General features: G+C 33.2%; 1 protein-coding gene across 7 annotated transcripts in view; it reads right to left on the bottom strand.

The window, feature by feature from the left end:
• Nucleotides 1–11,640, bottom strand: part of scrib (scribble planar cell polarity protein) — a 34,507-nt gene extending 22,867 nt beyond the window's left edge. For 2 of the 7 annotated variants that reach the window (XM_087412688.1, XM_087412682.1), the window contains exons 1-15: nucleotides 11,012–11,635; nucleotides 10,632–10,749; nucleotides 6,002–6,080; nucleotides 5,607–5,696; nucleotides 5,371–5,491; nucleotides 4,677–4,969; nucleotides 4,449–4,582; nucleotides 3,664–3,775; nucleotides 3,346–3,512; nucleotides 2,753–2,910; nucleotides 2,554–2,664; nucleotides 2,150–2,374; nucleotides 1,604–1,840; nucleotides 1,323–1,407; nucleotides 6–170 (exon numbers count right to left, since the gene is read on the bottom strand). In XM_087412688.1, the coding sequence (XP_087268814.1) occupies nucleotides 6–170; nucleotides 1,323–1,407; nucleotides 1,604–1,840; nucleotides 2,150–2,374; nucleotides 2,554–2,664; nucleotides 2,753–2,910; nucleotides 3,346–3,512; nucleotides 3,664–3,775; nucleotides 4,449–4,582; nucleotides 4,677–4,969; nucleotides 5,371–5,491; nucleotides 5,607–5,696; nucleotides 6,002–6,080; nucleotides 10,632–10,749; nucleotides 11,012–11,173 (2,257 nt within the window). In that variant the 5' untranslated portion in view covers nucleotides 11,174–11,635. Of the gene's footprint in view, nucleotides 1–5; nucleotides 171–1,322; nucleotides 1,408–1,603; nucleotides 1,841–2,149; nucleotides 2,375–2,553; nucleotides 2,665–2,752; nucleotides 2,911–3,345; nucleotides 3,513–3,663; nucleotides 3,776–4,448; nucleotides 4,583–4,676; nucleotides 4,970–5,370; nucleotides 5,492–5,606; nucleotides 5,697–6,001; nucleotides 6,081–10,631; nucleotides 10,750–11,011 lie in introns of all 7 variants that reach the window. The other 5 variants (XR_015547215.1, XM_087412677.1, XM_087412692.1 and 2 more) reach the window with 5 other exon arrangements.
• Between the last annotated feature and the right edge of the window lie 988 nt (nucleotides 11,641–12,628).

Raw genomic sequence — 12,628 nt, 5'->3', positions numbered from 1 at the left:
TTTACCTTCAGTAACTCTTGAAATAAAAATGCCTTCATCATCTCCTTTAAAAGGGGTCGATCCGATACCACCAGCTATTGACAAACCTAATCCACCTGTCGTTCTTTCAATATGAATTTCATATTGCTCTTCCCGTATTTCCAACGCTGGTTCAATATCAGATGTAGCATCTAAAACAAGCATTTAATTAATCATTATCAATGTTTTTAATATATATATATATATCATCTTGTTGTTGCATGTCAACATTTACCTTTCCTAATTTTTTTGTTTTTAATAAAACATTTATATCTTCTAGGCATCATATATCAAGTAATCTATTACTTTTATATAAAATAACTTTATTTATATAAAAATATCACATACATAGCAAGTATACTGTTACAATTTATCAATTTCCTAATGCGTACCATTGAGAGATACGCTGATAACTGAATTACAGATAAGACCGAAGGTAGGGTAAGAAATCTTATCACATGTTCCCCCTTCTACTATATAATAAAATGATTCAAAGATACATACAGAAAATCTTTAAATCTCCTATGTCGAACAAAATTTCTATAGAGCAAAAATATAATAAATCTTCTAAATAACCAAATCTATTAATATTATAAAATAACAATCATAATTTCAATAAGAACTGAATGAATAAATGTTGCTTAATAAAAAAGTTTAATTTATTTTATGAATAAATAAGTGCACGCGCACATGTCTGTATGTGTGTGTATAGATAGTAATGAAAAACTGATTCTACTAGATGGGGTGAAAAGTAACCTCCTTGACCGCCAGAATGCGCCACTACTGCAAAAAAGTTTATGGTGCCTTGTAGTCCGTTCATATTTAGGCAGACATGCCAAATGGCAGTGCGATACTGCCCTTAGTTTTGTTTTGAGAGCTGATTGTTGTTGACGTGTTTGCGAAAACGATTTTCGTTCTCTCATAAAACATTATTTTTTGAGAGGCAAAACGGCGAAGGAAACAAAAGAAAAGTTGGATAAATATTATGTGGCTAATACTCTGTCAGATTACACCGTCAAATATTGGTTTCGAGAGTTTCGTGGTGGCCGCAACTCCACTACCGATGAAGTCCGCAGCGGCAGGCCCTCCGATGCGGTTACCGAGGAAAATGTCAAAAAAATACATGAAATGGTGTTGGCTGACCGGAAAGTGAAGGTGCGCGAGCTAGCAGATGCTACAAAGATTAGTACTGAGCGAACACGCCATATTTTGGGCGAGATTCTGCATAAGAAAAAAATTTTTTTCATTCCCAAGGAGGTTACTTTTCACCCCACCTAGTATTTTAATTTAATTCTTAAATTTACCTTGACTATGTGTGTCGTATGTTTCCATAGATTCTACTTGTGATGGTAAAGATGTAGAAGTTTCATCAGCTTTTTTCATAAGTGCCTATAAATATAAATGTCAAATGTTACTATCGATTTTATAAATGCATGTAAATATATTGTCAAATATGAAGTAAGCATTATACATCTCTTCAATACAAAAAGTTAATTGTTAGTAACATTATTATAATTATTATAAATAGAAGTAAAAAAATTCTTTGTGTAAATTTGAATAATATACAAAATATTACTAAATATACCTGAGCAATAATAGAAGCAACTTTTTCTTTATCAACTGTTGTATGAATGCGTTTATTTTTCAGATGGTGTGGAGTGTCTCTACGTTGAAGTTTATTGGGTTTATTTGAATCACAAACATCTTCGTTATTAGCATCTTCTACAATACTAAATTCAACGTGCCTTTGCACATCTTCATTTTCAGATTCTTCTTCATCTCTTTCTTTTGATTCTGGGACAGAATTTTCAGTTTTTGCATTCTGCAAAAATGAAACATTTTTCATTTAGTAAAAAAAAGAAAGACTACACATACGCGCGCGCGCACGCACATACACAAATATTTCTATGTACATATATGTATTTTTTACATTCTTTTGTGTGTGTGCGTGCGTGTGTGTGTGTGTAAAAAAGTAAATCATAATATGTATATACATTCTACACAATGCATATAAATATTTCTAGAGATATTTTGTTTAATCACTATACATCTTTATATTAAAAATGAATACAGTAAATGAAAGATAAATAACTTACATATTTAAAAATAGAGTTTTCTAAAAATTACTTACCGTATGAAATTCCGTGACAGATTGAATGGGTAGATTATTTGCTTCTTTATTAAGTTGAGTATCTGTGCTATCAGCATCAATGTCAAGTACTGGCATTTTATGATCGTCTTGTACAATATTGCATTCTACATATTCCTCTTGCTCAGAAACACTTTGCGGCACATCTACAGGGTTGATTGGTGGTTCAGATTCTGTTTTATCTAATCCAAATGTTTGAGAAACATCCTAAAAAAAGTTTCAACAAGATTATTTTACAAGATAATGCAAAATAAAATCCAGTTAAGAATGTTATATAAATTAAGTTCAATTAAGAATGTATAAAAGTTAAGAATGCGTATATGAGTCGTTTCGACAAACTATAATTTAATAACTAAAACAAGAAATAAATTAAGCATAAGACTTACCTGTTCATCCGTAGATTCTGATCGACTTTCACTTTTTCCTTTGCTAAATAACTTATGCGCTTTAGCTTTTAATTCTTTTGGATGTGGTGTATTTTGACGTATAAATGGAATCTATTTGCCAAAATAAATGAAAAACAAAAGATAAAACAAAAAATAATACAAACTAGCTCGTAAAAAATCTGTAAAGTATTGAACGCACCTCTTTATCGGTTTCTGGTGGCTCGTCAGTAAATTTCACGGAATGCGTTCTTGAAGCTTCTCTTTCTTGCCAACCTTCATCATCGCTACTCGTCAACTCACGCATTTCACAACCTTGAACATTTCTCATACCAACTAACATTCCTAATCTACCTGAATCTAAAAAAATGACATCAATTGAACATTGATAAATATATAAAAAATCAAAATAATTAGATAAAACCTCATGAATCATTTTACAAGACTAACTTTTTTATTTAACTTTGACTTAAAGATATTTATTTTTATAGTTTTATATATCCAAGTTACAGAATTTATATACTATATTCCAGATAAAATTTTGAAAAAAGACAAAATGAACAATAAAAATATTTAATTATTTGTTTTGCATTGTGTCTCGTGCAGATCAGTGTATGGTCTATATTTATATGAACTTTGTAACAATTTTTAATTAAAGTCTTAATTTAAATCTGGTATCATATGTTATATTATTAACAGAAAATTAAAAAAAATAGACAAAACTTGTAAGAGAATTTGTAGGACAATCTCCAAATAAGAAATCAACAAAGTAGATTAATCAACGCTATTACTAACCATCAGGATGGAATTCCAATTGTGGCAAAAGAAAACATGTTAGTACTTCTTGTCCCGTATCCTCATCAACATCTGTTTGGAACGTTAACATAGGTTGCGCTTGATTTTCGCTTAACCATACCGCCTTCAGATTCAAATTGATTAAAGAATATGGTAAATAATGTAATCTGTGTAAAACAAAATTTAATATTAATAAGATAAATAAACGTATCTTATCCACGTAATGTTTTTACATCTTGCTTTATATTTATGTATTTGATAATTATAATAATGCTAATTTACGTGGGTGTAGGAAACAAATTTACAAAAATTAGATACCTGTTGCCAGACACATCTAGAACATGAAGAGCAGAACACTGTCCCACTTCAATTGGAAGATATTGTAATTTATTATCTCTTAAAGACAGCACACCCAATTTCTTCAGATTTCCTAGAGAATAGAAAAACATTAGCTCTGATTATTCAAATTTTTTTTCTTATAATTTAAAAGTTGTTTTTATACATATATTCGAAATTGCACAATAAAAAATATTAGGTGTATTACAAATAAGTTTCCGCCGTTTGACAAAAGACAGCGCCACTAGCAAGCTATGGTTAAAATTGTCTGATATAAAACATATCGTAAGGTTGGACATCTGTCAACAACATAATCTTGAAATACTAGCGATTTTGTATCAGCATCATATATTTTTTTTTGTGCGAAAATGCCGAGTTTTGAGCCAAATAAGCGTCATTTGCGGGAACTTTTAATTTACTTCTTTAATTTGAAGAAATCTGCAGCTGAGGCTCATCGATTGTTTGTAGAAGCATATGGTGAGGCTACCTTAAGTGAGAGAAGTGTCGTGAATGGTTTCAAAAATTTAAGAACGGTGAATTTGACGTCGAAGACAAAGCAGACGTAGCAGAAGGCCGAAAGTGTACGAAGATGCGGAATTGGAAGCATTATTGAATGAAGATTCGTGCCAAACGCAAAAAGTAGTGGTTAGCGATGGACAATACTTTCAATAAAACATTATGTATCATTCTTTCACAATAAATGCTTAATTTTGATTAAAAACGGCGGAAACTTATTTGTACACCTAATATATATTTTATCATCTTACCAATTTCTATCGGTAAAGATTGCAGACTATTTCTATCAACATTCAAATTATTTAAATTATAAAGTTTGCCTATAGACAAGGGTAGCTCTAAAAGAAAATTCTCTGTAAGAATTAACTCTTGCAAATTCTCGCACCTGAAATATAAAATATAGACAAATTTTTATCTCCAACTAATATTTTATTTTTAGTAAGTTAATCTAATTAAAAATTTACATTTTATACACTTACCTTCCTATATTGGGGTTTAGGGTAGAAAGTCTATTTTGATCTATTTTAAGAATAGTTAACTTTTTCAATTCGCCAAGCCCATCAGGTAACTTTTCAATAACATTCTGTGATAAATGCAAGTCTGTTAATGATTCTAATCCGCCAATTTCATCAGGAAGATCTTCTAAACGATTTTCCGAAACATCTAAACACGCTAGCGTTTTCAATTCGCCAATTTCGGGTGGCAAGTGTTGCAATTGATTGTGATCCAGCCACAATTCTTGTAGTGCTGGTAATTGTCCTATATGTGCAGGCTACAGAGAAAATATATAATAAACATAATTATTTCTTTTCATTTCTTTTTTTAATTTACGACTAAAGTTTATAACTAAAACTAGTTCAATCAATTAATATACAGCTGTCAAATTATAAAAAAATTAAATTCTAATAATAAAAAAATCTATTGATCAAAACAAAATTTATAGCAATGTAAATCTGATATAATGCGGATATCCTTATCCTTAAAATATCTTTGTTATAAGAATCTATTATTAGAGTAAGAATAAAATAATTTACACACACACACACACACACACACACAAGCGCGCGCGCGTGTATATGCACAAGAAATAATCAAGAGAACATTCACCCTGAAAGATATGATTGTTATCATTCACTGCATTGTTAATTTCACGATAAAAATCACAAAACTTACCAATTCTTCAATCTCATTGTCACCGAGATCTAATCGTTCGAGTTTTAAAAGCTGGGAGAGCGATTCAGGCAAGGATTTGAGCAAATTTTCTCTTAATTCCAGTGACTGTAATGCCTCCAAGCTATAAAAGAAATATGTATTTTCAATAATTTGTGAAACAATGAATAAAATTATAATATATAATAATACCTAATATATATAGAATATTATAATTTTGAAGTTTATTTCGATATTACCTTCCAAAGTCAGATGGCAAGTTTGTAAGGGACATGTCATTAAGTCCAAGTACAGTTAAATTTCTCAGCTGTACGAATCCTGCTGGAAGCCTAAAAGAAACAATCAATGAAAATTTACATTTTGCTTTTGTATCAAAGAAAATACTTAACAATACACTATCGAGAGGAAAGAAGATACAATATATATATATATATATATATATATATATATATATATATATATATATATATATATTGGGTCATCTAAAAAGTATCCGCGGTTTTTTGTCACTAGACTAGTGTGTTGATGGTCATATATCTAATGACAAAGTACCGCGGATACTTTTTAGATGACCTAATATAATTGAATGAATGAATTAAAAAATAGGAGAGAAAGGTAAGAATAATTGAATAACCTTGGAATAGGATTACTGCTGAAATCTGCCACCTGCAGTGCTTGTAAATTCTTGATATTTTCAGGAATGTCTGGTATATCTATAAAATAAAATAAGTATAATTTCAATGATAAATTAAATTCTCTTTTTCACATACGCGAGAAAATGTGCGGTTGCGCGTGTGCAATAAACGAGCAAGATTAAAGTATTTAATGCTATATTTTAACTTTCTGATTATTTATTCAAGAGAGTGACAGTCTATTATTATTGATATTTTCACAAAATTAATGACTAAAGAAATTCTCTCAATTTTTTCTAAATTTCCTAATTTTACATATCTTCCCTTATATAGCATTTCATTAAAAAAATATAAAAAAAAATAAGTTGAGTATTTCATTTCAGAATAGCTCCGTCATATCGCGAGAGTCAAACGCAATACTGACGAGAGGAAATTACAACAAAGCGTAATTCCGCTACGAAAACAAATACAATGACAACTTCTTTCAGTTGTCGACTTTCTCATCACGCAGTCATTTTAATTGCAACTGTGATGTTATCGCGACAAAAACTTGAGATTCTTTCAATTAAAAACGTTTCATAAAATTAGACTAAGAAAGTTTATAATTAGATGTGCAATACATATATATATATATATATATATATATATATATTTCATTACAAATATATTAAAACAAATCATGATATATAATATTAAATAATTTTGGATTAAATCGTATGCATAATATCTTAAAAACTTATTCTAAATTAGTTGTTAAAATACAATATATTTAAAAGGAATAGTTATAACAAATATATGATTGCATTAATGAGTTATCAGAGGACATTTTCTTTGATATTTTATTACGGAAATAGATTAGACACTGAAATTGAAAAAAATTGCCAAGTCGAGTATTGACCTGCGATGAGTTTGCACTATAGAACAGATCGATTCTATATAGAAGAAAGAATTTATGGATGGATGGAGATGCGACGGTCCAGAGGCAGCCTAGGACATATTACGCCCTTTTCCCTTTTTTATGCAAGCGACGTCAATGTTCAGACGCTACTACATCGCGACTAGTCAGCGGCCCCTTTTGATGCAACCGCAATAAACATTATAAATAGCATGAAACGTCCACCCTCGGCCTTTGTAATTTACCTCAGAGAGGTGACGGGAGATCGTTACTGTATTGCACGTCGTGTTTGCGTGCCGAGAGAACCTACATAAAAGGACGAGAAGACGATGAGAAGAAATCTCTCGCCATTCTACTTTCATTCCGATTTGTCTATTAAAACATATTTATGAGTTTCATTCCATCTCCAACTCAATTTCTAAGAACAATCAGTGAATAATTTCATTCGGTCGTTAAATAATTATAAAACGAGCATAAATATACGTATGAAAACTCTAAAAATTCAAATTTATATCTACAAATATATCTTTTCAACAGAAACAGCCTAGAGCTTTAAGTGTCAAATTATATCGGATCGATTCGGTTTAAGTTGTAAGAAAACTTTACAACTTTGAATATAAACTTAATCAAATGTACATCTGTATTACCAACAAGAAAGATAGAAAAAGAGAGACGAAGGAAAATTAGAAAAGCGCGATTGTAATGTACAGCAACGCGACTATGAACTAGTGCAGGCACAATTCAGTGCGATTATCTCGATCGAACGATAACCTTCTCGATCTGAAACCTGTTGCGATTGCGTAATCTTTATCTTTTACACACATTCAAACAGTGGAGTAAAGTTCTATCCTATCCTTCTATCCTGCGTGTTGCGTGTCATGTGTAACATCGTGGCTATTCATCACGCGCTCGTTTACCATTCCGGATGACTCAGTGGCAACGAATGTACGGATATTGTTGTAAACGGAACCAAATACATAACATCTTTCTCAATACATAATTGATCGTAAATGCCTACACGCAGGCAACGATATGCTACGCAACGTACATCTATTATATAGATATAGGAAATCGCTCGCAATGATACGATACCATAGTCGTAATAATTAATTCTAATGCACAATTGAAAAGCACAAGCAATGTGAAGAGAGAATAACAGATTTTTTAACCTATGAGAAACCGTCTATAGTAGAATATACGGTACATCTGTCACTACCTATGCACTGTCAGTGCCTTTCAATGAAGGCTTATCATTTCGATCTGACTATAACAGTTGATCTGACGATAACTGCGAATTACGTTTGTACGATGGAAAAAGTGGTACACAGAAAAAAAATTAATTGGGTGGTACAGCAAACTTATAACTTACTGCGCGAATTCAACATCTGTAATTAAGAAGATTTGATGGTTTAACAAACCGCTAATGTTATTCAACTGTTAACTTTGTTACTTTAACATAAAAAATTGACTGTCTATTACGACTGTAGATTTGCTGAATCAGTGAAGTTTTCAGCTGTGTTTTTTTTTTGTGTGATAAATATCAATATAATTGTTTTAATCAAAATATTATTACTGGGTCAAGACCGTCTTAAGAACAATAATATCTTAAGACACTAATACGCGATTCTGTGATATTGGCTTATAGGCTTATAATATCTAATAACTGTAGATAACTGAAAGACTCCGTTTACTCGCTGAAAATTTACATTTGTATTAAATTTCAATTCTGAGATCAATTGGTCTCACAGAGATCACGAGTCTTACTTTTAAATGTTAAATCTTCGTCACCTTTTTTTGCATCGCATTTATTTACGTTATCTTTTGACATTACGCTTGATAAATATACTCGAGCAACGTAAAAACACGTAACGACTGCATGCATGGTCGATCATGCTTGTCAATAAATTGTTGCGCTTTCTCGGTCAACCAATCATTGACAGTTACTAATCTAATATAAAAATATTCCTTCAGAATTTACCGAGAAATATTTGTAGAACACGAGCGCGAAAGCGAGAACTATGCACTGAAAATTAAGGATTATGAATTGAAGAATTCGATCAATCGAGACGAATCGGATTAAAATTAAAATTATCTTAATTCTGATCTTCCATTCGCAATTCTCGATTTTCGCGGTATGGCTCTAACATATTTAGGAATATGTTATGAATACGCTTAGAATTGCGTTTTTTTTTCTTGTAAATAGCCATCTACGCGCGATACACGTATCAATTGACCCAGATAAATTTTAAGAATGAAAAACTGTTTATCTATTTAAAAAAAAATACCGTGTACAGTGAGAGCAAAGGACAAGGAAATTTATTATAAAAAGAGCCTTATTTGTAGAAAATAAACATTAATTAGCAATTTTATAAAATGAATATATTTTAATATAAACGAACGAGCTTCGCATGTATTCCTGATTTTAGAAGCTAAATTTCTCGTACGAATACTTTTTGAGCATTCAAATGATACAATTTTAAATTTTCGCTTATTTTTCGGATGATATATTTTGTAATAAATAATTAATACATCATTTTGGTACATATAATTTCAAGAAACAGTCTATTTTATTCTTTATGAATAAATTGTTAATTATCCAACAAGAAATGATGAGGTTAATTAAACGTCAAATCGACGTCAAATTGATATTGAAATCATCGAATTTATATTGACTCGATGACTCGTTCCTCGCTGGATAATATTTACTTTTTAAAAATAAAGTTTTCTTAAAAAATCTTTTCTCTGTCAAATACTTTTTGTATTCACTGTATGTGATCTTTAAAATAAAATTACCGATTTTTTCTTATCGTAATCGGAATGTCACTCCCTCTTCCCATCGTCTCGTCCCGCTTCACCTCTTTTCTTCCCCGACATTCTTTCTACATGCACGCATCGTACGCACAAATACACACACATATATGCGCGCGTAAACAAGTTGATATATTTCTACCTGGCGAGACCCAAAAATATCAACTCGCCGTGTTACAAATACATAGTGATATGTGAGATTCTTCATTTTATCAGCTTTCCTTGGTTTTCAGCAAGAGAGGCGAGGAAGACAACGGCAGGTAGACCGAGAAAGAAATAAGAAATAAATATGTTGAAAAAAAATATTCACGATAGGCGCCAGTGACAGGCGGGGCGACTCGGCTTCGCTCGGCTTAGTTCGGGCTAACGCGATGTGGATGTGGCGACGGTAGCATGGTGACGCGCTACGGCGACTACGTTGGATTTGGATCGGTGGAGGCAACGACGAGAGGAAGCGAAAGAAAATACACCGTTATACAGGTTTCATTAACGCACGGCCAACGGCGTTGCCGCGTTCAGTATTAAAAGTACGATAAACGAGATTCTCTTTCAGTAACTTTGCCTTCATAGATCAAGCCGACAGCTACGCTTTTTACTCAATTCTCTTCTTCACCGCTGAATCACTCCTTAAATACTCATGTCCTTATGGACTCGCTCTTCTTCTTCTTCTTCCTCTTAAAAAACAGTCAAATCCGACCAGCACGTCTTTCATAGTCGAAGAAAAAGGAACTACTCGTGTCAACGATAAAAATGACATCATGACGTATAGGACGCAAGATATTGTTAATGAAGCTCTTCTAATAAGATTAATTATGATTAATTGTTAGAATTCCTAGCGTTCATGCTCCGGTATTACAGTTATCTCGAGCGCAATAAAGCCGCAAAAATTTGTTAGTTTTTTTTTTATTACAATCTAATATGCTTCTCACCATTTCTGGACACGTCCAACTCGACGAGGTTTTCGAAATTTTGAATGTCTGGTGGCAAACGATGTATCTCATTGTCGCTCAGGCCAAGTTTTCGTAGCCTCTGGAGTCGGAAGAAATTCTGAAAGAAGCACGACATCGATCTATAGATAGAGGTTTCTCCATCGACTGGCTTTCGCACAAAGCGAAAAGAGACAGACACACGTATAAGACGTTTAACACAATCCTTGTACGGCAATGATAGACTAATACATTAAGAAATATACGATACAACGGTAGGAAGAGGATGGTACGTGTTTGTCATGTACGTGTGCGAGGTAGAAAAAGAAAAAGAAGATTAAAGCTGCTTAAGGAAGACGAAAAGAAAGGTCTTTGTCGCTTACTTTTGGTAGATCACGAATGTGATTCGCGTCTAGTAGAAGCTCCTCCAAACTCCTCGAGTATCGCAGGATATCGTCGGGGACGCAGGGCAGAGAGCAATGACGCTTGTCAACGTATTCCACCTGCCTGTTACACCCTTTAAAAATTGGAATGCAGCGGAACATGGTACACTATTCACTGTCGATCACGTTAAAACAGCACCGAATAACATAATTATCCCGTGAATAAAAGGGCCGCGCGCGCGCGCTGTTATTCGCACATACTTCCATCCGACGCGACGGCCGACGCGACGCGACGCGACGCACGAAAGAACGAGCGCACGATTTCACGCCCTACTCGGCTTTAAACGCGTTCCTTCTCGGCCTATGCAGCCTATGCTTCGAGATCTGACGTCATCACGTTTGATCACGTCGACGAACCACCGATCAGGTTGTCCGCCAGTCGCCTTCGTGTTGCTCCTGCTCGGTGCTCCAGCGGCTCCAGCCAGGCGTCATGCGAATGAACCACGAGCGAATGCATGTACCTACAATACATACGAGGCTACACCGCATTCATTTACCAATTGTTCCGATCGTGTCGCCAGTTTGCTTAGCCTTCGCAAGTCTATGAATCGAACATTTAACGCGATTAAATTCTGTTAAATTGCCAAACGCTGCCGCAAACGGCGCAAATGCCTGTAGATCCTACAGGCTCGTTTTCAAAAGCAACATAATGTTGCGATAAAGAAGGAACAAGAAGATAAAGAGAGAAAAGGGATAGAATAAAAATCGTATTCACTTATACCCGTATTCATAGTCAGACCTTAAGGCTTCCTTAAATTTATCTTTAGATATTCAGCAGCCAATGAAATAATTCGTAGAATATCTAAAGATAAATTTATGAAAGCCTTAAATATAAGCCCTGACTATGAATACGAGTAATAGTCAGGCCTTATATTTAAGACTTTTTTAAATTTATCTTTAGACACTCTACGAATTATTTCATTACTTGCTGAATATCTAAAGATAAATTTAAGGAAGCCTTAGGGTGAAATCACATGGTACGAAAAAGAGAATGCGTCATAGAAGCAATCAATCAGTGTTATTCTGCATTATTCCGAATAGTGCTATTGATTATTTTAGTGCTTGATTATTTGAATGACACATTCTCTATTTCGCAACCCTTTTCCGCACCGTGTGATTTCACTCTTAAGTCTAACTATGAATACGAGCATTAATGGTGTAAAAATATTGGGTCATCTAAAAAGTATCCGCGGTTTTTTGTCACTAGAAGTGTGTTGATGGTCATATATCTAGTGACAAAGTACCGCGGATACTTTTTAGATGACCCAATATCTAGTGACAAAGTACCGCGGATACTTTTTAGATGACCCAATACAAGCTGTAAAGCTGGAAACACAATGAAAAGCACAGACAATAGAAGCAGGGAATAAGAGATTTCAACTTATCAGAAACCATGAATAATACAATAGAATGGATTTCTGATAGGTTGAAATCTTTTATTCCCTGTTCCTATTGCCTGTGCTTTTCATTGTGTTTTCAGCTTAACGTTCCCGCGAATGCGCAGTAGGAGTATGAATTTGGGCTAAATTTAATTGGCTGTTCTATTATACTACTGCT

The sequence above is a fragment of the Acromyrmex echinatior genome, chromosome 1, assembly GCF_024713525.1.
Source record: "Acromyrmex echinatior isolate Ae372 chromosome 1, ASM2471352v2, whole genome shotgun sequence".
In the NCBI taxonomy this organism is placed as follows: Eukaryota; Metazoa; Arthropoda; class Insecta; order Hymenoptera; family Formicidae; genus Acromyrmex; species Acromyrmex echinatior.
This window is presented reverse-complemented; position numbering and strand designations above follow the sequence as displayed.